Source organism: Amphibalanus amphitrite, unplaced genomic scaffold (assembly GCF_019059575.1).
Source record: "Amphibalanus amphitrite isolate SeventyFive unplaced genomic scaffold, NRLGWU_Aamphi_draft 001553F_arrow, whole genome shotgun sequence".
Taxonomy (NCBI): Eukaryota; Metazoa; Arthropoda; class Thecostraca; order Balanomorpha; family Balanidae; genus Amphibalanus; species Amphibalanus amphitrite.
The window spans coordinates 12,982-40,165 of record NW_024883046.1 but is presented as its reverse complement, the minus strand read 5'-3'; the positions used below and the strand labels follow the sequence as shown (position 1 = coordinate 40,165).

The 27,184-nt window shown below is 48.5% G+C and overlaps 2 protein-coding genes across 2 annotated transcripts in view; one reads left to right on the top strand and one right to left on the bottom strand.

Annotated features, from left to right (window-relative positions):
* Window positions 1-4,585, bottom strand: part of LOC122373795 (neuroligin-like protein glit-1) — a 45,941-nt gene extending 41,356 nt beyond the window's left edge. Inside the window, exons 1-2 of the mRNA XM_043352166.1 lie at window positions 3,920-4,585; window positions 1,706-1,852 (exon numbers count right to left, since the gene is read on the bottom strand). Coding sequence (XP_043208101.1) covers window positions 1,706-1,852; window positions 3,920-4,471 — 699 coding nt within the window. The 5' untranslated portion in view covers window positions 4,472-4,585. The remainder of the gene's footprint in view (window positions 1-1,705; window positions 1,853-3,919) is intronic.
* Window positions 4,586-10,813: 6,228 nt separating this feature from the next.
* Window positions 10,814-27,184, top strand: part of LOC122373794 — a gene marked incomplete at its 3' end in the record, with an annotated part of 28,649 nt that continues 12,278 nt past the window's right edge. Inside the window, exon 1 of the mRNA XM_043352165.1 lies at window positions 10,814-11,262. Within this exon, the coding sequence (XP_043208100.1) occupies window positions 11,251-11,262 (12 nt within the window). The remainder of the gene's footprint in view (window positions 11,263-27,184) is intronic.

Sequence of the window (27,184 nt, the reverse complement as noted above, 5' to 3'; positions counted from 1 at the left end):
TAGTTTCAGAATAAAACGTAAAACTACTTAATTTTTGTGCTGCAAAGGCGTGTGCCTGCGTTGAGCTATCCTGCTCCTCGACAATTCTTTGAGAACAGCCACACATGTCGCTGACACCATCGATATTGGATCGATCGACAGCCTCGCTCGGTGAAGCCAGTATTCAAACAGATAGGTGAACGGCACTCAAAGAGCTGGTTGGATTGGCGCTAAGAGGTATCCACTTTCCTAAGCTGTTGTTCAGTGTGGAGCAAAGAACAAGCAGGAGTAAAACGTTCAGTCGGACATAATTAGATAATTCGACGGTTTTAGGATATCTCCTCGACGCTGGAAACATTACATTGGAGGCGTGCAAATCGTATTAAGGCATTGTTACGGAGCGAGCGAAGCGAGCGGAGTCTTTAAAGGTCGTTCTCCACGGTACATGTTTTGCGTAGAATACGTAGAATAACGTAGAATAACGTTATGTTTTACGTAGAATAACGGAAATTTCTGAGTATGAGCGGCCGGCCGGCCGGCCGGCCGGCCGTGGTCACGATTCTGCGACGCTTATATCTCAGCAACCACTTGACCGATTTACACGCGGTAATTTTTGTAGGGTAGCTTCATTCCTTCTACCAAGTATTGGACTATTCCCGATGCATGTGGGTGACCCCTTATGCACGTGCCACGTGCAAAACGAAGAGGTGTCACTTTTGTAATTGTTGCAATATCTCGGTAACTCCTTGGCCGATTGCGCTGTAACTTGGCATGTAGGTAGGCACCCACTAGGCAATGCATATCCATGTGCCAGTATTGGGGTGCTGCTGCACGTGCGCACGCGCAGGGGTCGATTCCAGATCTCGAGAACGGCTGGACCGATGGCGCTCAAATTTGGCACATGGTTAGGGACCGGTTAGTAAGGTGCCATGCAAAAGTCAGTTGGGACCCATTTTGCACGTGCGCACGTGCAGGGTGCCGCTTCCAGATCTCGAGAACGGCTGGGCCGATTGTGCTCAAATTTGGCACATCGCTAGAGACCGGTTAGTAGGGTGCTGTGCACAAGTCAGCTGGAGGTACCCCCTCCAAATTTCGCACGTGCAAGGCCCACCCTCTCGCTCGCTCCGTTAGTCGCCCCAAAAGGCGTTATACTGGTTTTATGCGTGATTAAGCCCCCAACTAAAGTGATGCGTGCTGCGAACAAACTTCAAACACCTTTGCTCTGTTTGTTTTTTTATACCTATATAAAATTTCTATAAATGCAAAACTCAGCAAAGTCACTTCCATAAGCAAATAATTGGAATTTGGTGAGACTGGGCAGGTGACAAATGTGGGCGGATGACAGTGTCGTCATTGCATTGCCGCAGATGCATCACTTGCGTATTGGTGCATGCATTTTCATGTATACAGCTTTGTACGTATCTAGAACGGATAGAATTTTAGATGTTTTATTCAGGAATCAATAGTGCTAGAGTAGAAGCTTTTTTTCTCATGTGACGGCTCGGAAGTGGAGATATCTATGACCTCATGGCTACTTTCCTGGATAACCACGTCGTTAATCCGCTTACCCGAAGAGAGCTTCTTCTTTCATACGAAGGGCGAAAAAATGTGTACACACACCTGACTTAGCCATTGTTCTGAACGGTGTAACTGAAGATGTTTCTTCACCCGCCTTATGAGTGCATGAAACGTCCTCGAAGGAGTTAAGGCGCCCAAATTCACTCACCTGTGGCGTGTACACGTTCAGATAGAGGCAATCCTCATCCACCTCCCGGACCCCGCGTCCCGGGCCGACGTACTTGGCCGGCTGGGGGCACGCTGGGCCGAAATCCAGTGCCTGCAATCGCTGCCAGCCGGGGTGCGCCCGCGGCGGCTGCGACAGGGCAGGTCAGGGCAGGTCAGGTCAGTGGTTATGGTCGTACCTATGCTACAGTCATAGTGACACAATATGTGTAGTGTACGCGTCCTACAGGTAACATTTCATTCATCAACGCACAAACTGAATAAATCTATTCCAAATATTAGACGTGGTCAATAGGAACCGGTCAGTGGAAATAATCGCAATCAGCAAATCCAATCACCAATCAGCAATCAATTCCTCTTCCAGCCAACCATTGATCATTCAGTGATCAAAGATCAGCAACCAACCAACGAGCGCTATCCATTTTCTTTGATAGATATCATATATTCTGGCGAATGTGATGGGCTTCCATAATGTCATGCTCGTTTTTCAGTTTTTGTTTCGCAGTTAATCTAGCTTTCAGTGATGTGGTGCATGAACTTTGAACCAGGTATAACATGATATCCGTAAATGTGAAACTTGACTGTGAAATATGCCAGTCAATATTGGTAAGCTACCAAACTTTTTGGGATACAGTGCAGCATGATAAGCAAATAATTGTGACCTCATATTAACCGAATAGTCAGCTGATTGACTCACGGGTGTGACACCGTTACGCACAAATAATAATGACCATGATCGGCACGGTGGGGTCACTTTCATTTGGAGACCTTGCCCGTAGTTTATTAGTACCATGGAGCGGGGACCCCGACCAAAAACAGAAATATTTACAGCTGTAATACGGAAACATAATTATTGGACGGGGAAAGGGGGGGGGGGGTCCAAACCCTCACGAAGGCTCGGTGGTGAGCCCATTGACAGGAACAATTAGTGCAGGGGGCGTTATCCCCTCCCCTCCCCCCCCCCAGGGAGGTTGAGGTCTAGCGAGCCGATTTTCAAAATTCAAACACCTATATAGGCCTCTTTCTGGTCTAAAATAATATTAAATGGATTTGCGTTGTGAGGATAAGCTTCTTGAAGCTGCACCTAATCTTTTCAGTCAGGGATTTTAGTACAAGTGCGAACTGAATGCCGGAACAGCTGTGACAGTAGCGCCGTCAAATATTCCTTCCACCTGTCCATTGTCACTTCTCACGCTCCGACACCAGCTGCGTGCTATGTTCAATAGGTCGGCAATGTGTTATATGCCAGGTACTAACATCAGCCAGGACAGGAACTATGTCATCTGACGATGATCACGCAGAACGGGACGATGGCGTGCCCCAATATAGCGTATTAGGGTCTCCGCCATAACACGGGGCACATCACGCAACTAAAGGCTAAAGACCATGGGTTAGATCAGCTAATCCAGCTCCATAAGAGCATTTGAACAGTTTCCTAACGGTCGTGGTATCCATATTGCAATGCAAATGCCGCACGACGTTTAGTTTTGAATTCACATTTTGTTTTCAGCATGATTCGTAAATTATCATATCAAATAGTTCAATATTTTTATGTCCTCTAAGACCATGTGTCTCTGCCACTTTGCCTCTGCCTCTCCTCTCCCCACTCTACCTTGAGTCTCCATCTCCTCTATTATCAAGCTTGTTTACAAGACGTCGTCAGCCACAAACAAATAATATTACAACGATGAAGATACGATAGGCAATGATGAAGATACATTATGCCAACCATGTAGAGAGGATGATGAAAACATGAACACATTTACAAAAATGTAACAGCCTCATGGATGTATCCAGTAATATTGATTCCCTGCAGCGATCTCACATAGAAGACACTACAGAAAATGAGAGAGTTTCTTTTCAATGACGAACGGAAGAGGATGCGGAGAAGAGAAAGGAGAAGCTGCACTGCTTATGAAAAAATCCGGAAGAAGCGTCTGCAATGACCATGGGCACAAGCATAATAAAAACATGCAGTTATCCTTTTTTTCTAGCATCTTTTTAACCAAATGGGGCACACATTGGGAGCCGACGCAAAGGTCATTGCCCCGAACTACAGAAGATTCATCTGCTTCTCTGAATCTGCATTTGCATTACACCTTGACCCTTTTCCTCCCCCACTCTAGCTCCCTGCTCCTCCACACTCTATCTCGACCCTCCACCCACTCTCCCTCGCTGCTCCCCTCCCCCACTCTACCTTGAGTCTACCGTCCTCCACCGGCGGCTGAGCGTACGGCACCCCGAGGAACACGGTCACGTTGCCTCTCGCCCTGTGGACGCCAGACGGCAGGCTGGCCGGCCACTCGTCTGGTAACAGACCGGGCTGGTCGTACAGCGACACGCGGAACCCGGTCAGCTCCCCCAGCTGGGTGCGGATGGTGACCAGAGGCAGCTCCGGCCCCACGCCCGGCCGACGCTCGCCCTGCAGGTCCGACCGCCAGCCGGCGCGGATGCCCACGTCGGCGTCGACGCATCTGTTCGGGTCGAAGCGGTCGTAGCCGACGTTGGTGGAGGCGTCGCTGGCGCGCGGCGGGCACTGGCGGCGCCCGCCGTTGCGGAATACGCTGGGCGGAGGCGTGGCGGGCGTCGGCGGCGGCGGGGTGGCCGCCCGCCACTGCCCGAAGCGATTCACAGAACCGTCTGCATTGTCTGGAAGTCCAGCGGCGACCGGGGATAACACACAGAGCACTGGCACAATCAGTATGTGAGGATGACGCAGATGAGGTAGAAATGGCGTGGCACGCGCCATTTTCCACACACGGTCACCGCGCGCGCACGGTCGCGGCGGCGCGTGAGCGCTTTCCAGCCGGTTCCACACGCGAGGTCACGCTAGACTGTCGTATACGGGCCCGCTACGCGACGCAGCAGGTTCCCCACCTGTCCGCTGGGCGGCGCTGGCGGCACGACGGGTGCCCGCGTGACCTTGGGTATGGGAGCAGGTGTAATTCGCAGGAAGCCCGCATTATTTTACATGGCTGATGCTTGATGCGAGGAGGAGGGAGGGGAAGGGAGCTGAAGAAAGCTGCACGACTCTCATGCGGGTATCAGAAGCTGCCGCTGTAAATTAATATTGGCTGAAATAGATAGCTGCATTTAAGATTCGCGACATGTAGGTTTGCTGTGGGTTTGCTGTCTATATACCTTGCTCTAGCAACCAAATAAATTGCCGGCGTCCGGTGGTCGTTAGACGTGCCCGCGTGTAGCTGTTATACGTCCCGAGGCGCTTATTACGTGGTTGGCAGCGTTTGAATTTGAAAAAGCGATACATATCTTGCGCACTGAAGCAGGAATGCTAGGAGGATACTTAATGTTAATTAAATGTGCTTGCAAATGAAGGCATTCAGTAGAGATTATGCTGGCATTTATGGCGCAATTGTTGGGCACACGGCAGACACGGACGTATAAATAAACGGCACAGATCAGCGGAAAGGTAAGGCTGAAACTTCCGTCAGTTAGGTATCTACATCATACATGTGTAGTCTCCGTCCCTCCCAAGTCCCAACACACCATTCCCACATTTGCAACCGGCTCCGGTAGTATTCCATGTGAGCTCTTTTGAAGGTCTAATGCACCCGCTGGTAGATACCGCCTACCAGCGCCGTCCTGGATGCAAAGCGCCGTCCCTGGCGGCTGTCCTGTCAACTTTCGGAACAGTCAAAATCCCATAGCGTCAGATCTCGCGAGTGCAGAGATCGTCAGATCATTTCGATGTTTCGATCAGGTTTCGATCACCTGGAAATTGGTGATGGCATGCGCCTTATTGAGAGGCTCGTCTTCTTGCTGGAGGAGGAGGCCGTCATCGGCCGGTCTCGGTCGCTTCTGCTGCAGAGAGGTGGAAGCAGCCTAGGCCCTATATGAAGCAGCTTCTTCCGTATCAGGTCCTGGGCCTCGTTTCATTAAGTGAGTCCGTAAATTATGCCGGTTTTTGGGCTTGTATTGCAAACGCATGTAAAGCGATAAATTTATTTCCCCTTCTCCCTTCTGTTCTTGCTTGCAAGATAAATAAATTCAACGATTCAAACTATCGTCATCGCTTCACATGCACTTGCAATAAAAGACCAAAAACCGGCGTAAGTTACGGACTCGCTTTATGAAACGGGGCCCTGGTCGCGGTCTTCAATCATTGCGGATCCTTCATTTCTGCTCTGGCCAGAACAATGTTTTACTGATCCCATGATGATCCCGTCAACAAGCCATGCCGACGTGCTTCCAGTGCATCGACTGCGTCTTCAATTCGCAATTCTGTTTAACCGGACTTCATCGACTCAAAACTCGACTGTGTTCAACGGCAGGGCCGCCAAACACTGGTATGAACCCTCGTCGGCCGAGGGGACGAGTGCCGCCCTGTCATGTCTTCGCGATTGCTCGAAACGCGCTGGCGATAGGAAGCTGAAAGCTAGCACCCCTGAACTTTTATTCAAGCCGGATCTTGTGACATAAGCCGCATTTTTAGGTCAGGTCGGGTCACTGACCTATGGCATTACAAGTAAGCCTTTGCATGTTGCTGTTTCTAAAATATCGGAACTTTGCAATGCCCTCAGTACCAGAAGAGCTTTTAGGTATAGAAAGGTGAAAATTAGGGCAAGTCGTTCTCGTGATTTCACCATTCGGTCAATGGGAGTAAGATGAAAACTCATTTAGCAATACCAGAAATGGTCTACGAGAACAGAAAATCATAATTCTATGGATTCTTTGCAAGGTCCAGTACTTAACCTGCGCATTGCTGACCTAACGTGACGTCACTTATGACGTCACCAAGGCATTCAAAGTTTCTCGTCTATAACTCCCTTTCAAATGAAACTAGCGAGAAGGGAAAGCCACCAATGGACTCGGACAGTGGGCACCCTTTGTTGACCTCATCCTCAAAACAAAAACTATATAAAACGACGCGCCTGGACATGACGAACACTCAATTTAGAATTGGGTACCAGTTGCTGCGTCTCGTGACGACACACACGCTCTTTTCTTCGCGAGGCTCTAGCTCAGGTAAGGGCGAACTGCGTGAGGGGGCGAATTTCCCGATTAGCCCCTTAGTACGCAGAAATCCGATAGTTCTGATAAGTGTAAAAATGTTTTTTGGAGATCTCTAATGCGCACTTTCCGTCTCTTAACCCTCGCCCGCACATGCCATTTTCCCATCCTAGAACGCACATGGGGGGGGGATGGTGGTTGCCACCCCCCCGCGCCGTTTCGTTCCTGTTGGAGATAGAGCTTAGCGGTAAGGACCAAAAAGATTTTTTGGGAAGAGACGAATCCAATGATACCCGATTTTACCTTCTCAGGTCAGTCATTGACCTTCCAGGTCAGGTCAAACTAAAAAATGTTGCTGTTTTGGGTCACCGTTGGATATCAAGTGCGCTGCTTATCATATACCGATGACGATGCCGTTTTCTGGTGCCAAGCCAGCTAGAACCTCTTTGTCACACTACCCGACCAGATTTTTGCTGCTGAGGTCATTTCAGGTCAAGTTAGGTCAAGGTCAGTTATATGTGTTTGTATGTCTGTGTGTGTCTGTGTGTATACTGATGTGTGCACCGATTGTTTTTGTGTCCATATTACATGAAATCATGATCTGAGAAGCTTTTACCAAAAGTTCAGGCAAAAAAACTTCACAAAAAGTAAATTCAGCTTGCCTAAAACGCAATTATCTTAGATGACCTAGGTTGACCTTGACCCTGACCTTGACCCCTGTACATCGTCGAACAACATGTTCCATGATAGGTGGGAGGTAAGACTGGCAAAAAAGGCCGAAATCAAGGTGTCAAAAGCTCACAAGGCCCATGGCAAACGCAAGATGTTGAGAATTGGCCATTTGGGTCATGACATGACCTGACAAACAAGGTCATATCTCCGAAACCAAAAATCACAGAAACTTGAAATTTTCAGTGGACATCAAAAAAGGATAGAGGAGCAGCTATACCAAAAATCAGCTCTCTAGCTCTAAAAATGTTGAGTGCAGAGCAGAAAGACTACCTGGGGGGGGGGGGGGTGGCAACCCCCCCCCCCATGTGCGGGCGAGGGTTAACATTCGTGACCAAAGTAACATTACATTTACCGTCCCGAATACACGTGACAGTTTCTAACTTTCTGTATTTATGAGAAGAATGTATTCGATTAGTTCTTCGTCGCTGAACATCCCATTTATACATTTTTCCTTCCCAGTTCCCGGTAGTCTTTTATAAGACAGAGACTAGAGAGTGTCAACTGGCCGCTGGTGTTAAACATGTAAGGAATCGTTGTATATGTTGTTATTCAGCTGGGACATAATTAATGTGTAAAAACGTTGTTTTGACACCAGCTATGTAGTTTTATTGGGAGCTTTCGAGAGCACTTCGGCTCCCTTCTTCAGCCAAGTCAAACAAACACTAAAATACAGTAATACAAAACATTAATATGTCGTTCGGTTCGAGGTCAAAATCGTAAGTATAGGTCAAGAAATGAGTGCGCCACATTTTTAGTACAATTGTCACATAGTTTCATTAATTTTTTGAAAATACACACATCACATAATCGACCAGCAACCTCTTTACAAAGAAACACCTAAAATCACACATTCACACACCGCTAAGACTTAAATCACACAATACACATCATTCATTGGCACCCCTGGTCTCGTGTTCATAAGAGTCGATTCGTTCGTTTTCGCTATAAATATGCCCTCTTTTATCTTTCGTTTTCTCCAGTTCGTTTCATATGCCAGAATTTTGACCTCCTCCCATTTAATACTGTGCCCCGTCTCCAAAACATGTTTCGAGATACCCGAGTGGTTGTCATCCCCATTCCTGATCGCCCTCTTGTGTTCGCTTTCTCTCGTCTTTATGCTTCTCCCTGTCTCACCTATGTAAACTTTTTCACACATGCACTCATATTGGTAGACTACGCCCGCATTAGATATTTTTTCTCGTTTGTCCTTTGGCTTTACTAACATACTCCGTAGGTTCCTCCCCGGTTTGTTTGCGACCTTTGCATATGGTGCCAAAGCCCTTGTCACCCTTTCAGTGACCCCTTGCACGTAGGGGAGAACCACCACTGACTTACGCTCCTCCCCTTGGTCCTCTTGTGTCCTAGCCCTCCCCGCTAGCATCTTTCTGCGAGTCCTGTTCACGAACCGTTTCGGGTAATTGTTTGCTCCCAACGTCCGGTCAATGTGGCTGGTCTCCCAAAATGTGGCGCACTCATTTCTTGACCTATACTTACGATTTTGACCTCGAGCCGAACGACATATTAATGTTTTGTATTACTGTATTTTAGTGTTTGTTTGACTTGGCTGAAGAAGGGAGCCGAAGTGCTCTCGAAAGCTCCCAATAAAACTACATAGCTGGTGTCAAAACAACGTTTTACACATGTAAGGAATCGCTTTCATACCTGTCTCTTATAGGCATCTTATAGGTATGTGTGAAAAGCGCTTTACGGACTGTATGTAAGGCTGGAGGGTGTCGTGACGCGCATAAGTCATTCAGATTCATTCTGCTGTCAATAAAATGCATACAATCACTTCAAGAGTCCACTCAGAACAAGGCACGTGCGAGCGTTCTCGCAAAGACAGTCGCACGTCTAATAAAAAAGAGCGACGCATGAGGAGGGAGCCTCTCGACGACACGGTAATGCACTGTACGGCACGGCACGGAACGGCACGGCACGGAACGGCACGGCACGGAACTGCACGGAACGGCACGGTAGAGCACAACACCCAGACTCTTGTGTGGTGGGTGCGTCGGAAGGGTCCGCGGCCGCCGGCACAGAATACCAATGGGGTCTGCTCGCCGGCAGCTCTCTATTGCTGCCGAGGATGAGCAGGCCACGAAAATAGCAGCATACTGAAAATTAGGTTAGCTGTAGGCATTTTACTCTCCAGAGAAGCGAGGAAACCACGAATGTTGAAACCGAACCGAGTTGAAATATTCGGATGACGAATTTTATATTCTGCCTTGAAAGCTGGTTTATTCAAAATATCGATTTTTGTTCAGTTAGGCTCTATCAGTCCAGCGAAACCATTTCAGAAACCGTAGGAGGATAGGAATTAGGGGGAGACATTGTTCTGGGCGGGCACCCTTGTGAGTCGTCGGGACTGAGGTCATCCAGTGGACCGGACACCCAACCCCTTGACACTCACCGCACCCGGTACAGGCGTGCTCCTGGAGGGGAGGTTCCTGAATGGGATAAAGTCGCCCGTCTAGCCCCGAACAGGGAGTTGAAGCGTGGGGAAGGAGGATTTGACTATCCTGAGGATGGAAACTAACGGAGTGGTGTGTCGACTTTGCTAAAATTGATTCTATCTATAGCTACCAATACAAATTCATTAGCCTTTAGTTAAAGCATGGTTTCTGTGACTTCATTACACCACTACACCAGCATACGAGCCTATATTCACCAGCGTGACATACTTGCTCGTTCAAATGTCGCTCGGTCCGACCCTTATCAATATAGCATTCCTCTCTGTCTATACGGTATCTCCTGTCTGTCTATACGGTATCTCCTGTCATATGTATTCATAACTCTCCTATCTCCTAACGCATATCCACGTATTGACCTAACTACAATTGCCAATATCGGACCAATTTTTACCAGCAATCAGCATTTCATCGTCCGCTCACATTGACAAAGGCGCAGCCGCAGTCACATGGCCTAACAGCGGTCGTCCGCTTAGCACCTCTGTCCACCTTTATAGCACGTATGTCGGTCAGCGTAGGCATCTATGTTCGCTAGCACCAGCCAGCTGCTACCCTACGCTATTGCTTTACACCCCGCTATTGCCCCACGTCTACATAATCCCTGACCTTGCTTGCATACATCCCTTTGGCCGTTCATTCAGCGCCTATCACTATTTTGTATCCCCCGTACATACCCCTCTTGAAATTCGTTTGGACGCACTTATGTGTGTACAATGTACATAAGTGTGTATGTGTGTGTGTGAGTGAGTGTGTGAGTGCTCAGCGGCGCCAGTCTCACCTAGCCGCGCTGCGGCGCCGTGAGCTGCAGCAGAATCTCGGCGGCCGGCCGGGGTCTATCGATCGTCGGTGTCGACGTTCCGGAGCCGCCGACGCCGACGGTCGGCTCGGGAGCGGCGCTGGAGGCCTGTCCGACCGAGCCCAGTGGCGCTGGGCGGGCCGGCTGTGACCACACTGTGCCGCAACACGTAGACAGAGACAGAGACCGAGAGACGGAGGGACGGAGACGGAGAGACGGAGAGCGGGAGAAAAGGGGCGTGTAGTGAGTGTGTAACGTGTAAACCTGGAACTGGTAGAGGCAAACCGGGAAACATAAATCGAGAAGAAAATGGTGTGAAAGGCAGAAAGCTGATTGCGTGGGTATAAGAGCAATAAAAAAGAGAATAACACGCGCCAACAAGAAATAATAGACAGCAAACGTGCGCTGAGTGGGAAACGAAGCGAAGAACCAAAAGTCGAATGAGTGGAAAGAGGCGTTTGACGTTGATCGCGCGCAGACAGGAGTAAAAGGTGGCGAAGAGAGGCGGCGCCCAGGCATGAAAAAGGTGGAGCGGCACACTGCGTGGTGCCAGGAGGCCTGATGTCACAGCAGGTCAGTGTGCCCGTACCCAGTGACGTAATGGTGCACCCCAGTGACGTAGCGGTGCACTGCAGGTCGCTGTTAGTGTCACTGCGCCATGTCACGACCTCTGTGAGGGACTCAGATCTTCGAATGTCATCTAATAAAGCCAAAAACATAGAGCCACAGTCTAAAACACAGTTTTGGTTAAGGTCATTTGAAGGTCATATTCAGAGTCATAAGGCCTCGCCCCATCGAATAAAAGTCAAGCAGCAAGATGAGGAAACTCGCCGGTCGGTAATGGTGGCGATCGAGGGCTACTACTAGGTCCATAGTAAAAATTTATCTTCGACAACAAGCCGAAGAAATTGACTTGTGAATGCTTTGCTTAATGTTTTGCTCACATGCTTCATGAAACAGCAGAAACCGCCGCCTTCAGCTCTCCAGCACTGAAATCTTGCTGAGTCGCCATTCGCCGGCTGTCGTTATTCCGTGTCCTTCGCCAAGATAAGGAGAGGGGCGACTTATTAACGATTTACGTACATAGAGTGGGCTGTAGCGGCACGAATCCTTTCCGCCTGTGATCTCTACTTGGTCTTTTTTTTTAAGAAATATACTTCGAATGGTTGAATGACGGGCTTCGGGCCTGGGTGTCACGCAAAACGGTGTTTGTTGCGAATGACACTACGGACCCACCAACCTACCTTACCCTAGCCCGGTTCACCGGTGATTTCAATCGAATCGCAGGCATATAGCGACATACGAGGTGTGGCTAAAAAGAAACCGGACTGCTCGTGCTGGTCATAAAGTAGGGGGCCCGAAGACTCAAGCGAGACATTTTACATTAATCTTTATCATATTGTGGTGATGTGTGCCAAACGGCAATTCGTTATCGCTATTATTCTCCTTTCCACAGCTCTTTGTTTGATTGATGTTTGACGGCCTTGTCACCGCCAGGCTTCTACAATGAGCGTCGAAGAAAAGAAGGAACATCACGTTCCTTGCCAGACTGGAGAAAAGTCCAACAGAGACGCTGAATCTGTTCAAGGCTGTTTATGGGGAGCAAGTCATGTATCACATGCAAGTGTTTGAATGGCATGCGAGGTTCAGCGCTGGTCGTGAGGATATCGGTGATGACCCCAAGGTCCGGAGGTCCATCAACGTCCGCGCGCATGTCGAAGTCGAGGATGGAGACGACATTGATCGTCTTTTTCGATCACAGGGGATTCTTTCACCGCCAGCTCGTGCCGGAGGTGTACCACAGTCGACCAGCACTTCTACAAGGAAGACCTCGGACGCCTCATCTCACGAGTCGGACGCACCAAGTGGAATTTCTGGGAAGCCAAGAACTGGGTGCTGCATCACGACAACGCGCCCGCGCATTCTGCCATTAGCGTCAAGCAGTTCTTTGCCGTAAAGCAGGTCGCGGTGCTCAAGCACCCTCTTTACTCGCCAGACCTCTCTCCCTGTGACTTTTGGCTGGTTCCCTAAAATGAAAAACTTCGTCAAGCAAACCCATTTTGAATCGGTCGAAGACACCCAGACCAGAGTGACCAGCGTCAGCGTCATCAAAATAAAGAGCTGTGGAAAGGAGAATAATAGCGATATCGAGATGCCGTTTGGCACAAATCACGACAATATGGTAAAGATTAACCCGCGCGGGGCTGGGGTCTCCAGCCGAACGCGCGGGGCTGGGGGGGTAAATTTTACCCCCCCTGTTATCTCCCGAACTAACGGTCCGATTTGGAAAATTCAAACGCCAATCGAAAGCTCTCATCACGAACTACTAAAAACATGTACTTAATTTAAAGTTTGAGGTCAAGGTCAAGGTCAGGTCAAGGGTACAAATTGCAAGTTTCTACAGTATCGGCCTTGCACCGTAGTTGCCGAAGAATGGAGTCGTGGACTGAGACTGATCGCCCAAAACGTGTTCTTAGGCTACCAAGACAATATTCGTTGCATACAATATCATTCAGAGGTCAAGGTCAAGGTCAGGTCAGGTCAGGTCAGGTCACCAAAAAACAAAATATAGAAAAGGGCATGTGCGACACATGTTTTATGGGTCACTTTACTCATAGAATTCAATAGGCACACTCAATAAGTGATATGGACCACCTCTGGATGAATTTCAGGTCGAGGTCAGGTCAAGGTCAGGTCAACTGAGGTCAAATTTTGAAGTTGGTTGTTAAGGCCTAAAAAGGTGTCTATCTGATGCAATTTTTCACGGCGAATCGAATGGTGCTATTTTTGTTTCCGTACGAGGTCTAGAACTTCCAAAAAAGTCATTTTTCAAAAATTTTGTGTGTCGTGACGTCATAAAATTTTGAATAACTCCCACATTTTTGAACCGATTCTTCTAAAATTTGGTATGTAGGTGCACATAGACCACTTCTCTGACATATATTCCGGTTTTTTTCGATAGACTCAAAATTTTGGATTTTATAATGATTTTCCCAAAAAAGTCAGTTTTTTGAAAAAATTTAGGCCAAAATCCAAAATTTTCAAAAAACCGAGATAGCCATTTGATAGACAAAGTAAAATTACGTATAACCTTTTTTGTTACGTCTTGATTCCTTTAAAAATGAAGATGTTAGCGGCGTTTGAACTTTTGCCGTTTTTGAGGCGAAAATGACGAACATGACGTCACTAAAACGTCAATTTCTCAAAAATTTACCGACGGATTTCGCTCAAATTTTCAGGGAACGTGTCAAATTGATGTAAGAAAAGGTACTTAAAGTTTGGCGGCGCTGCGCGCCGCCGTTTTTGAGATATCGCAAAAATTCGCGAGGGGGGGGTAAAATTTACCCCCCCCCCAGCCCCGCGCGGGTTAATGTCGTGTCTCGCTAGTTGTCGGGCCCCCTACTTTATGGCCAGCACGAGCAGTCCGGTTTCTTTTTAGCCACACCTCGTAGTCCTCCAGGGTCTAGCCTGGCCCTCTTTCACCAATTGCCGGCTGGCTGAATACACAGGGTGTCCCGGAAAAAGTAAACGCACTTTAAGTGACCATCCCACCTTAACATTAGTTTTGAGAATTGAGATAACCAGATTGGTGGCCATGGCCTGCAAATACCGGTTTGGGCACTCACAACATCGAAAAATGCTTTAATTCGGAGATATGGAATTTCAAACTTGCAGTTTTCCGATTCTAAGTGCTAATGCATTGGAATGCCCCCTTATAATTTGTAACGTCAGTGGAGATCTAACGATTTTTAACCCGGCAGGTGGTGGGCCTCCCGGCCACCTTCCGCGCGGTGGGGGGGGGGGCATTTTTTGCCCCCCCCCCCGTATCTCCGAAACTACTGGACGGATCCGGAAAATTCAAACGGCGTTCGATAGCCCTGTCAAATTTGTTGAAGGAAACAAAATTTTATTGACCTCGGGGTCACTGATGACGTCATAGGTCAGGTCAAAGATAAAATGTTTCACCGTTCACCGGGCTTCTAGGGAAAGCGCTATAACACCGAGTAAAACGCATTTTGTCGAAAATCAGCGACAGGGCGTCAGTTGTCTAGTACATATGTTGCTTTTAGAGGTCACTGGTCATACCAGGTCAGGTCACAGGTCAGGTCACCAAAGATCACCAAGGGTCACCACATGAACCCAGCTTTACTAAGGCTGTGCGATGCATGTTTTATGGCCAGTTTTTCATTTCCAACTGAACGGTGTTGGTTATAAGCCCATCAGGTACGGTTTAGGTCACTTTCTGGTGGAGGTCAGGTCAAGGTCAGGTCCAAAAAGGTCAAATTTCAAAGTTGATATTTTTGCATAAAATGGGTACCGATTCGATGCAGCTCGTCACGGAAAGTCTAATGGTGGTCTTTGTTTTGCGCTACGAAGTCTAGAATTGCTAAAAATTGAGTTTGAAAATTTGACGGCATCAATTTTGAACAGTTTTTTCGCTATAACTTGGCCAAAAAAGAGGTATCGATATCAAATTTGGTATGTGGATAGAAAGCGGTAAGGGCTATCTCATATATTCCGTTTTTTTTCGAAATTCATTTTTTTTTTGTCTATTATATTCAAAAAATCTATTTTTTGATTTTTAGGGGTCAAAATCGAGAAAATTCGAAAACCGAAATAGTAGTTTTGTAGCCCTTTTGATCCCACATCTTTAGTGTTGGAAACATTTTTCTGTATTTCTAAAGCTGTAGGCCTGACAGCTCTTCCCGCGAAACCTTTTTTTTGGGTCGAAAATGGCAGAAATGACGTCACTCTGACGTCATTAGCGGCCAACCTATCATAGCCTTTGGAAAAATGTTTGGTCACCATGTGCGCTAGCTACTCCCAGGAGGGTACTGAAAGTTTGGTGACGATCGGCGCAGCGGTTCTCGAGATATATCGAAAAAACAAAAGGGGGGGGGCAAAAAAATGCCCACCACCACCTGGAAGTTTAATCCTCGCCGGCCGAGGGGGGGGGGTGCCGCCCCCATAGGTTTTTTCCCGATAGCTCCAAACACGCTGGTGATAGAGAGCTAAAACTTGGCATACCTGACCTTTGATTCAAGCCGGATCTTTTGACACCAACCGCATTTTCATGTCAGGTCAGGTCACTGACCTATGACGTCATAAGTGAGCCTCTGCACGGCCTTCAGATGTCGCAACTTCGCAACGCCCTCAGTGGCGGTCGCAGGGGGGGGCATCAGGGCCATGCCCCCCCCAAGGCAAATCAGGGGGGGCATCATATCATTTGCCCCCCCCAAACAACCGATGGGCCCCCATAGGCGTATGGGGCCCTGGCCCGTATTCGATTGTCACGAGGCTCGAGCAACCCACGCCAGCTATTAAAGGAAATAGTTCACTTTTTAACATGGGTTTTGAACTGGAATAGCAGTTCCGTAGCTTGGGCTGAGACGAGCATAAATCAGGAGATTTTACAGCCCAACGATCACCCTAGGCAAAGATATTCTATTTCTTGTCCCGAAAAAGGTGTCTTGCGTTGAGGATGTGTGCCTTGCATATATTTCCATCCAGTATGAAAAGAGCATGGGCCCCGAAAATTATTCAGAAACTAGAGAAATTATCTACGAGAACTCTAGAGAAATTCTCGTACTGATCAATTAGGACATTCAGGGGAACATTATCAGATCGAGCAGATCGCCCAAATGCCGGTGGCTGCGATAATTTCTCTGTTTCTGAAGAATTTTCGGGACCCATGCTCTTTTCATACTGGATCGCGTGTGCCTTACAGAAACTGAAAAGTTCTTCCTATATAAAAATATAGAAAAAAAATATTTTGTTATAAAAAGGTTTTATTTTCTTTGCTGATTATTTTGAACATAAAAAATCATAAATCGTTGCAAAAAAAATAATTTCGTGAAAGTGAACTATTTCCTTTAACAGCTCCTATACCGGTCTTTGAGGGTCCTACACTCACCTCTGAGGGCCCTTCAGTGGCGGTCAAGCGCCCACATTGACCGCTGAGGACCCACGTTGACCTCTGACCTCTGAGGGCCCTCCACTGGCCTTTAAGGGCCCCTAAACCGGTCTCAGGGCCCAGGGGCCCAACCAGCGGCTGAGGGCCTCACACAGGCTCTGGTGGCCTCATTTCTGTCTCAAGACTAGCTTTTAATTGCCTCTGAGGGCCCCGCACTGGATTCTGTAGACCCGATGTCGGCCACTAAGAGCCCGGATCGACCTCTGAGGGCCCCTCTTGGTCTTTGAGGGCCCTCCGCTGGTCTCTGGGGTCCAACGCCGGCCTATGCCGGTCTTTTAGGGCCCCACACTGACCTCTAAGGGCTCCATGCTAGCCTATAAGGACCCACATTAGCCTCTGAGGCCCCCCGCACTGGATTCTGAGGACCCAATGCCAGCCTCCAAGGGCCCGCATCGGCCTCTGAGGGCCCATATTGGCCTTTAAGGGCCCTCCGCTGGCCTCTTGGGTCCAACGCCAGCACATGACGGTCTTTTAGGGCCCCACACTGACCTCTGAGGGCCCTATGCTGGCTTGTAAGGACACATATTAGCCTCTATGGGCCCCGCACTGGATTTTGAAGACCCGATGCCGGCCTCTAAGGGCCCGAATCACCTTTGAGGGCCCATCTTCGCCTTTGAGGGCCCTCTGCTGGCCTCTGGGGTTCAACGCCGGCCCATGCCAGTCTTTCCGGACCCCATTCTGACCTCTGAGGGCCCATGCTGGGCTGTAAGGGCGCACATTAGCCTCAGAGGGCCCCGCACTGGATTCTGAACACCCGATGCCGGCCTCTTAGGGCCCGCATCACCTTTGAGGGCCCATCTTTGGCCTTTGAGGCTGGCCTCTGCAGTCCAACGCCGACCCATGCCGGTCTTTTAGGGCCTCACGGCGGCCACGCTAACCTCTGAGGGCCCCATGCTGGCCTGTAAGGACCCACATTAGCATCTGAGTGCCCAAGTCGGTCTCTGATGGTCTCAAACTGCCCTTTGCAGGCCCTGTACTGGTCTCTGAGGGCCCTAAACTGGCCTCTATATGCCCCCAACTGGCCTATGAGGTCTCTACACCGGCCACTGATGGCCGTTTATGCTCTATGGGGGCCCAAGACTTACCTTTGGGCGTCACGCATTTGCTTCTGAGGGTCCACATCAGCCTCTGGGGCCCCATCTGGGGCCTTTGAGGCCCTTCGCTGACCCTTGGGTCCAACGCCGGCCTCTGGGGGTCTGACACTGTTCTCTAAGGGCCACATTGCAGCCTCTATGCGATAGGTATCGCCGAAGCGTTATCCATGGGCCTATTAGTGTAGGAGCCACGGGTGCAGTGGGTGAAGTTGCACCAACAATAATTCTCCAGTGGGTGCAGACAATGTATTCTCTACCCACAATAATCTGGAATAAAAACCCTTTTTCTCATCAACACTACTTTCGATGCAGCACGACAAAGTCAGGATATTTTGCCCACTACTATCCATCTTTCGATGCATTTGCTACTGTGATGGTCTTCAAAACTTATGTACATGTGTGCTCAAGTGAAAAATAAGAAACGGAACACATGTGATTGAACACATACCGATGAACCACTGTCAAAAGTTTTAGCACGATATCTTCAAAATGGCTAAGTTAGCCGGTTTTACTTTTTGCGGTAGTCAATTCACAGTTGCGTGAACTATTGACATTATCAATGCTTCAAAATGAACTTACCTTTTCGACATAGTACACCCTCAAAGCTGGCAATGAGCCTCCGCTCGGGTGCCGCTCCCTACCCTCCCCCCCCGCTTCACCGGCCATGGCTGGATTTCTGCACTCATGCACTACGCCCGTGGGCCCCTTTAAGCTAGCACCGGGCCCCCCGGGTCAGTGCAGGGGCCCTTTGCCAAGTTGCCCCCCTCCCCCAAAAACGCCAAGTCTGCGACCGCCCCTGAACGCCTTCACTGCCAGAGGAGCTTTCACAAGGAAATGAAACTTGCAGGATCTAGTATCCATTATGAGTCTCACAATTTGCATATCTCGGATTTTTCCTACAGGTCATATGTTGTCAGGTCATCTTCGTGACCTCACGATTATAAGTCAATGGGGAAAAATGAAAACTGCTATTCTGGCGCCGGAAACGATCTCCAACTACCTCAAGCACACAGAATCATGATTTGCTGCACTTCTTGCAAGGTTAGATGCGTCACTTTTGCAATGTTGACCTTGCGTGACGTCATTTATGACGCCATCAAGGTCATATCAGTTTTCGTCAATAACTTCTGATGAAATTGAGCTAGCGAGTCAGGAAAGCCACCAATGGGCTCAGGAAAACCTGCCGAATCGAACCATATGCGACATGACCTCTTTTGACCAACTTCGTGACCTGGGGGCGCTGACCTGACCGTGACCTGAGGTCAACACCCTAAGTTGACCTGACCCGAACAAAAAGTATATCATTCGACGCCCCTGAGTGAGGCGAACGCCGAACACGATACTGCCAAAATCGGCGCTCTGCGGCCGTTTCTTTTGCGAAGTTATTCACCGAAAACTGAACCGTACCTTGGGGCACTTGACCTGACCTCAGATGTCACTGGTTGATCTAGGACCTTAAAATTGGGTACCAATCTCTGCTTTTCGTAGCGGTGCACACGCTCGTTTTTTTTTTGCGACGCGCTAGCTCCACCAGGGGCGAAACGACGAGGGGGGGGGTCGTACCCGCCCCCCCCCCCTTCTCGGCCGGCGCGTATGTAGAAAACCAATAGGTCCGGCGAGGGTTAAATCTTAGCTCAAAACCATCGTTCACACGTGGTGGTATAACTATACACTGCTTTGCGCGCAACGTCTGCCGCACTTTGAGGCTGCCAAACTATTGCTTCCAAATAAGTTGTTAGGAGCAGCGGAGATCCAAAAAAGTGTACAAAAGTAAGAGCCTAAAAGTAAAATCCTATCTTGAAAACCAGCGAATATTTTTTGGTGACATTTGGTGGATCCGATGTACTTATTGTTTTCACGGCAACATGAGCAATTCAATTTTAAGTAAGTACTGAAAATTCGACATTAACCCTCGCCGGGCCAGCGATATGTTGCATTTTTATGAAGCTATGAAGATAGGAACTTAATAAATTTAAGCTCACTTAATTTTTAGTGAACTTTTAAGTTCACTGAAATTGGTAACAAAATAAACAATTCGATTGATGCGCATTGACGTGCTGAGTTCACTGATGCTTTTGTTTTTGCTCTAACTTTATTAGATCAAAAGGGATAAACAAAAACATTTGGCGTGTTTTAGCGAAATTTTTACATTTACATATATCCTCCATAAACCCCCTAAATGTTGACCTAGAGTCGCCAAATTAGCACAGGATCGACATTACCTATCAGTTCCGCTTACCCTGTAAATTTCAGGTGTTTCAAATGCCATAGGAGCCAATCGCCAGGGGGGTTGTGCCAACCCCCCTGGCCGTTAGCGTTATGAAAAAGGCCCTGGCCTGGCGAGTGTTAAAGTTTCTAGCATCAGGGGCCTCCTGTAACCGCGAAGTTTCACCCGAGCATAAGACCTTTTCAGCCTTCAAGCTTCAGACCAGGGGGCAGGGACCTTCCCTGATCGCGAGAAGCTGCATCTGGATTTCATTTCCTTATGCTGCTAGGTGCCCTTTCCATATAGCTTCTAGCTTCACTGGCATCCTGTAAAAAAAGAAGTTTAACCAGGGCAGATAAGCGGTCTCGTTCAGCCTCCAGGCTTCAGAACAAGGGCTTTTTCTGAAGAAGAAGTTGTATCGAGATTTACCTTCCTCATCTTGACAACTTAGTTAGGCCTCAGTTTGCCTGTTATGACAGGCACATATACTAAACGGGACCCCTCGTTACACAGAGAGCTTCCTTCCCCGCGTTATTTTAGAGTTGGCAGTTCAGGAATGGCAATGTCGGCAAAGTCATTTGGATGAAAATGGCCTATGCTTTTGAGCAAATGGGCCTCTTGAATTACAGCCGGGGCAAAAAAGATACACTCGCCCCCTCCCCCTTTCCTCGCCAAGGGGGCAGCTGCCCCTCCTGCGCCCGCCCCGTGGCGCCGCCCCGGGTGGCTGGTAAAAAAACAAGTACCTTTTATTTTTACCGTGCACTTTGAAAATATATTTCCAATGATAATCAATATGTGTGTAACTATGACTCCCATGTATCCAATAGCAAAAAGTCCAGGGTTTTTCCGAGTTTTTATTCATCAATGCAGAGCTTCCATACATAAAGCACTAAGCAGGCGGATAACTACTGGTGCCTATTAGCTATATTCAGCATACCACCAAAACAAAGCGCTATCATCGTCATCAAAGTTGATGACAGATGACGTTACTATCCAATTTAAAACTCAAGAACACGCGACTCCCATGTACCTATTGGTACAGATTAGCCATTGGTCGATACTACTCCCCATGCCGGTGTAAGAACAGCTGGCCAGGCAGGGGTCCAGTGGCCACTTGCCGCCTACGGGGTGCAGGTGTTGGCGTCAGCCGTGTTGGTGGCGATCCAGGACAGCGCCTCGGTGACGCGACCATACACGTCGGGCCAGTTGGCCACGGCGCACGGCCGGCCGAACGAGACGACGCCGATCAGACGGAACCGGCCCGAGACCTCGGTCACCAGCGGGCCGCCGCTGTCGCCCATGCAGACCGACCTGCCGCCCTCTGGGTAGCCGCCGGCGCAGATCATGCTGCTCTTGATCGTTGAGCCCCATGTGCCCTGGCAGCGGCTCTGGCTCCAGACGGGCACGGTGACGTGCTGAAGGTGGGTGGCCTGAGGCTCAGTGGCGCCCACACGGCCGTAGCCGCTGGCGATGGCCGTGACGTCGGCGTACGTCTGGCCGGCGGTCGGCAGGCAGACGGGCGAGATGGTGTTGCTGAAGCTGATCTCGCGGTCAAGCTTCAGCAGCGAGAAGTCCCAGCCGCTGCCCGAGGCGCTCGTGTACTGCGGATGCTGGATGATCTGCTGGACCGAGAAGCGCTGCTCACCGGAGTCGGAGGTGCCGATGCGCAGGTCGCCCAGCATCACCTGGATCTGGCTTGGGCTGCTGTTCTCGGTGCAGTGGGCCGCCGTCAGAACGTAGCGGTTGTTGATGACGCTGCCGCCGCACCAGGAGCGGGTGCTGCCGGTGCTGACGAGGCCGGCCTGCCACGGGAACTGGCCGGCGGTGGCGTCTGCGCCGCCCACCACGCGGGTCTGGCGCAGGCCGCACTGGCAGTCGCCGCTCGGCGGCGCCGACGTCGTCGTGGTGCCGGAGCCGGCGGCGATGGTGACCAGGCAGTAGAAGCCGGTGGCCGTCACCGAGTAGTCGGTGTAGATGCGGATGCGCAGCTCGGAAACGGTGGTGGCGGGAGGCGCGCTAGAGCCGCAGTACTTGCGCTCGTTGATGGAGAGGTAGTCGTAGGCGCAGGAGGAGTGGCTCTCCATGCTGAACGGGCTGCAGTTGATGGTGATGTCCTGGTTGTTGTCCCCTCTCACCGTGAAACTGCTGTCATGGTTGTTTGGGTACTGATTTGGGTAGTTGGGACTCGTGAAATAGTACCTTCCGGATGGCAGCGTGTATATGGCACGAGATTCCTTCGCGAGGAACGGGACAGGCTCGGGATCCTCGTTTCCTCTCCCTCCCTCTTGGAATGCGACCGGCTCGACATCGAGTGGCTCGATGGGACCGCCGTCGGCCTTGGCCGGGGGAGGCGGCTTGGCCAGGCCGGTGGCCAGGACCACACAGGTAACGACTGCCAGACGGAACATGGTGGAAGGTGCCGGCTACTGGTCGGGGAGCCGCCTTTATACCCGACCAGACCGGGCTCCACAGGTGTCTTTTGCCGCCCTCATTGACGAGTTACTCGAACAGGGATGACTAGGGTGTTTTGTAAATGTAGGATAGTCCGCATTTATTTCGCTTACTGAGGCAGCAGATTAGTGGATAGGTGCATTACTGCTTCACTTGTGTCGACTTTTTCTGACGCGGCATTATTCCTTTGGCATTCAGATGTTCAGTGGGGTTGTGTTTTTCGTCGATGATATTTTGTTTTGCCATTTGCTTAAATCGCGGTTTGCGGGGGGAAGAGAATGTCTGCGGTTTTTCGCGAATAGCTCAAACGTTTCAGGCACACATACATCTTATCGTACACTGCAATAACTTATAAACCGCTTGACGTATCGACGCCAACTTTCAGTACCTTCGACTGCATCAATTTCACACCCTATGTCAAAATATGAACTTCGTAGCTACCTGTGATAGGTCGGACGGAAATGACGTGACGTAATATTCCTCCGATTTGTACTGAAAACATTGAACCACGGCAATCGCTCCCAAGACCTCAGGTTTTAACCCGCGCATAACTGGGGTATTTTCCATGACGCGAGTGACTGTGGGGGGGGGGCTCTCCAGAGCCCCCCCCCGCCTCCTATCTCCGAAACCACTGGGCCGATCGTCAAAATTCAAACGGTGTATGATAGCCCTGGAAAAACTGTCGAACGAAACCTATTTTTAATGACCTCGAGGTCACTGATGACGTCACAGGTCAGGTCAAATTAAAAATTATCTGTATTTTTGCTTGTTCACAATTTAGCCCTATTAGTGGCAGGGGGGGGGGTGTTTTCATCCACCCCTCAGGTTTTTCGGGAATATCTCCGAAACCGCTGAAGCTACGATGCTGAAATGTTCTGACTTTTCCTTAAACTAAATTGGGCACATTCCCTGAAAAGTTCAAGTTCATAACTTAACCAGGGGCGGCTCCAGAGCACTGGGAATTGGGGGGTCCTATTCGTGAAGCGAGTCATTTGGGCGAAGATCACGATGCTGATGTATTATAACTGTATGCACCAGTTTTACGAACAGTGAATGAAAGGTATCATGTGATAACATATACAAAGTTATTGTGCATCCTCTTTTGACACGTTTTTGCTATAATAGGCGGATCCAGGCGTCCAAAAAGGGGGGGGTTCATACTGAAATGTACAGTAACATTTGATGAGCGGTTTCGTAGTAGTTACGTCGTCCACTCCAGAAGTTTTGAGACTGGCCTCGTAAAATCCATATGAACAGTGCTAGATACTTGTTGTTCTCACAAGTCCTTACCACAGTTGTTATAAACGTACTTGCGTAATTTTGTTTTTCTACGTTGCAAAAGACGGCAACGGTGTCACCCTGCACATGGCAAGTTGCACGCGGCTTGACACAGTGACCAGTGTAGAGCACAGTCAAGTTGTTCATGTGAAGACAACTTGGAGGGTCGCTGTGCAATAAAAGTTTGGGAGTAGCTTGGCAAAAATGCCCGAGAAACATAGCAAATTGACTCACAGTGACTTGAGACGAAAGCTGGATGTATTTTTACCATCATGAGACCAAGAGACAGAAAGTCCAATGAAAACACACTGACTCCTTCAGACCCAATAAAGACAGACAGCGCAGGTCCACCGGGAAGCTCAAATTAATCCTTTACTTAGAACAAAAAGGCAAAAACTTCATAACCTGGGTCCCCTACACGGCCAGATGGTCAACAAGGAATGATTCGCGAAAGTTCTGAGGGAGTTGAGAAAGAGATTTCGCCGCAAGAGGTCGGAACTCTTCAACTGTGGCCAGGGGCTCCTGCACCAAGACAGCGCACACACCCACAAGTCCACCATGGAGACGAACTATCTGACACAGATGTGCGTCAAAACCGTCTGTAACCCTTCCAACAGTCCTGATCTGGCCCCCTGGCTTCTGGATGTTCCCCAGACTGACAGGGAAGCTCAGGGGCCGTCTTCCGGAGGATGTGGAGGAGATGAGTGAGGTTGTGACAGAGGCCCTGGGCACCTTCACTTTGAAGGCCTATCAGCAGGCCTTCAGGCAGTGACAGGAGCGCTAAAGCAGGTGCATTGGACTCGGGAGGTTCTATTTCGAGAGTCTTATAAGTTTCATGCTTCTCTGAAACAGACAACTGTCTCTACTGAAAAAGTCTCAAAACTTCTGGAGTGCACCACGTACATTGCCAGAAAGCGATCAAATGCACCATACTATGTATTTGTAAACACTTACAAGCGATGTTTTCCCCTAAAATCATAGGCGCGTCCAGGTGCTGAATATTGGGGAATAATTAGTAATTACATCTGTATCCGCCTATGATTTTTGAAAATGCATATTTTAGGATCCATGTGAATTCCTGGTTCATTCTCTATCGATCGGCAAAAGTTGCGTTAAGATTGGTTCAGAAACCTGGCCGTGATAAACAGTCTAAAATGTATCTGCAATTTGCCCGTTTTTATCCCCCCCCCTCTACCCCCCTATTGACATTTTTCAATTTTTTTTTTTTTAGAAATGTAGATAACGTTGAGCGATATCGAATGCCGTTTGAATTTTGAAAATCGGCGCGTTAGATCTCGAGATATCAGGGGGGGGGGTCGTAAACAGCCCCCCTGCCACTAATAGGGGTAGCCAGGAGCCTGCCACTAATAGGGTTAGGCTATTGCCGCCGGCTGACAAGTCCGATAAGTCAGATCAGACTCACTTTTGGTTTAAGCATTCCTTGATACATGCCTTAACCCGGACCGCCTGGGCTATTTCCGTACCCACGACAGCCTGGGGGGGGGGGGGGGTCGGATCCGACCCCCCCTGTTATCTCGAGAACCAATGGTCGCATCGAGCCCCGCGAGGCGGCGTTCGAAAGGTCTCTACGAGACCTTCCCAAAGCACTCTTAAGATTTTAAGATTGAGGTCAACTTTCGGGTCAAGGTCAGGTCAAAGGTCAAATTCTGGGGTTTTGCATGATTAGGCTTACGGGCAGCGGAATCGATAGCTGCTGCTCGAAACTCACCAAAAATGACCTCAAAGACCTAGTGAAGGTACCATGTGCGTATAGGGGTCATACTAAGTATGGGTCAAGGTCAGGTCAGGTCACGAAAGGTCACGGTTTTCACTTTCTGCTACATGGGCGTGCGACACATGTGTTATGGCTTATTTTTCACGCCGAATCCGATGGTAATGGTTATATGTGACCCCAAGTCACTGTGCTGGTGATAAGTGTGCATTGAAAGCATAAAAAATCGTTTATACCATACATAACTAAACGGGGGCTGAGAAAAAGGTCAATTTTTCAACTTCTTAATTTTGAAAAAAATGCACTTTTTAGACGAGCTTTGTCCCAGGAATCTAGTGGTGCCATTGGTTTTCACATGCGATGTTCAGAGGTGCCTCTAATTCACGAAAATGCTTATCACGTCACCATGCCCTTATGCATGTTGGAGCTATTTTTTACAATTTGGGGGTCAAAAATCAAGATAGAAAGTTGAAATTTGGGACATCTAATGTTCTAATAGAGCTCTATAACATCTATTCCGGTTTTTTGGGAATTCTCAAAATTTTGAATTTTATTAGTTGTTTTCCAAAAAATATAGTTTTTTGAATTTTGAAGGGGTAAAAAACGCATTTTATGGAAAATCCGAGACAGCCATTTTAAAGAACTTGTTAAGCTGCGTCTATTCATGTCCTTAATTTGCAATTTGCTTTAAACCCTGATTTTTGGCGATTTTTAAACATTTACCACTTTTTGACTAAAAACGCCATGTAGTTACATCACTAAAATCGATATATCTCAAAAATAATTGGAAAATTTTTCTTGAAAATTATACAGGAGACGTCAAATCGATGGGGGAGAAGATATGCCAAGTTTCAAGTTGATAGCGTAAGCGGTTCTTGAGTTATTCAAGAAAAACGAAGAGGGGGTTGGATCCGACCCCCCCAAGCGGTCGCGGGTTAAATACCCTGAGGGTACCGAACTTTAACCTGCGCCCTGATGGGGGGGGGGGGGCGTTTTGGCCCCCCCTGTGGTTTTTCTTAAATAGCGAGAAAACGGCGGCGCTGCCGCCAAATTTTGGGTACCTTACCGGGCATCAATTTGACACCTTCACACAAAATTTCAAGTCACAGGTCACCTCAGGTCAGGAGTTATTGAGGTCAAACTGAGGTCATGTTCGTGTAAAAATGAGCAAAAAACATGACATCTTGAAACGCTCACCAATTCTACAGTTAACAAGCAATTTTTAAGTTCTTTATGTGGTTGTGTAGAGAAAAGACGGCGCTACAAAACTGCTATCTCGGATTTTCGAAATTTTGGGATTTTGACCCCCAAAAATAAAAAAATAGATTTTTTTTATAAAAAACTCAAAAAATTTCCAAAAATTTTCGAATTTCGAAAAAAAAACGGAATATATGTGATAGTTCCTGCGCTCTTCCATATACATACCAAATTTTAGATCGATACCTCTTTTTTGGCCAAGTTATAGCGAAAAAACTGTTAAAATTGATGACGTCAAATTTTTGAACTCAATTTTTAGCAATTCTAGACCTCGTAGCGCAAAACGAAGACCACCATTGAACTGCCCGTGACGAGCTGCATCGAATCAATACCCATTTTAAGCAAAAATATCAACTTTGAAATTTGACCTAATTTGACTTGACCTTGACCTGACCTTGACCTGACCTTGACCTGACCTTGACCAAAACGTGACCTAAGCTGGCCCTAAAGTCTGTCTGACCCACATAATCGCATTTGTCATGTAAAATGGACCATGAAACATG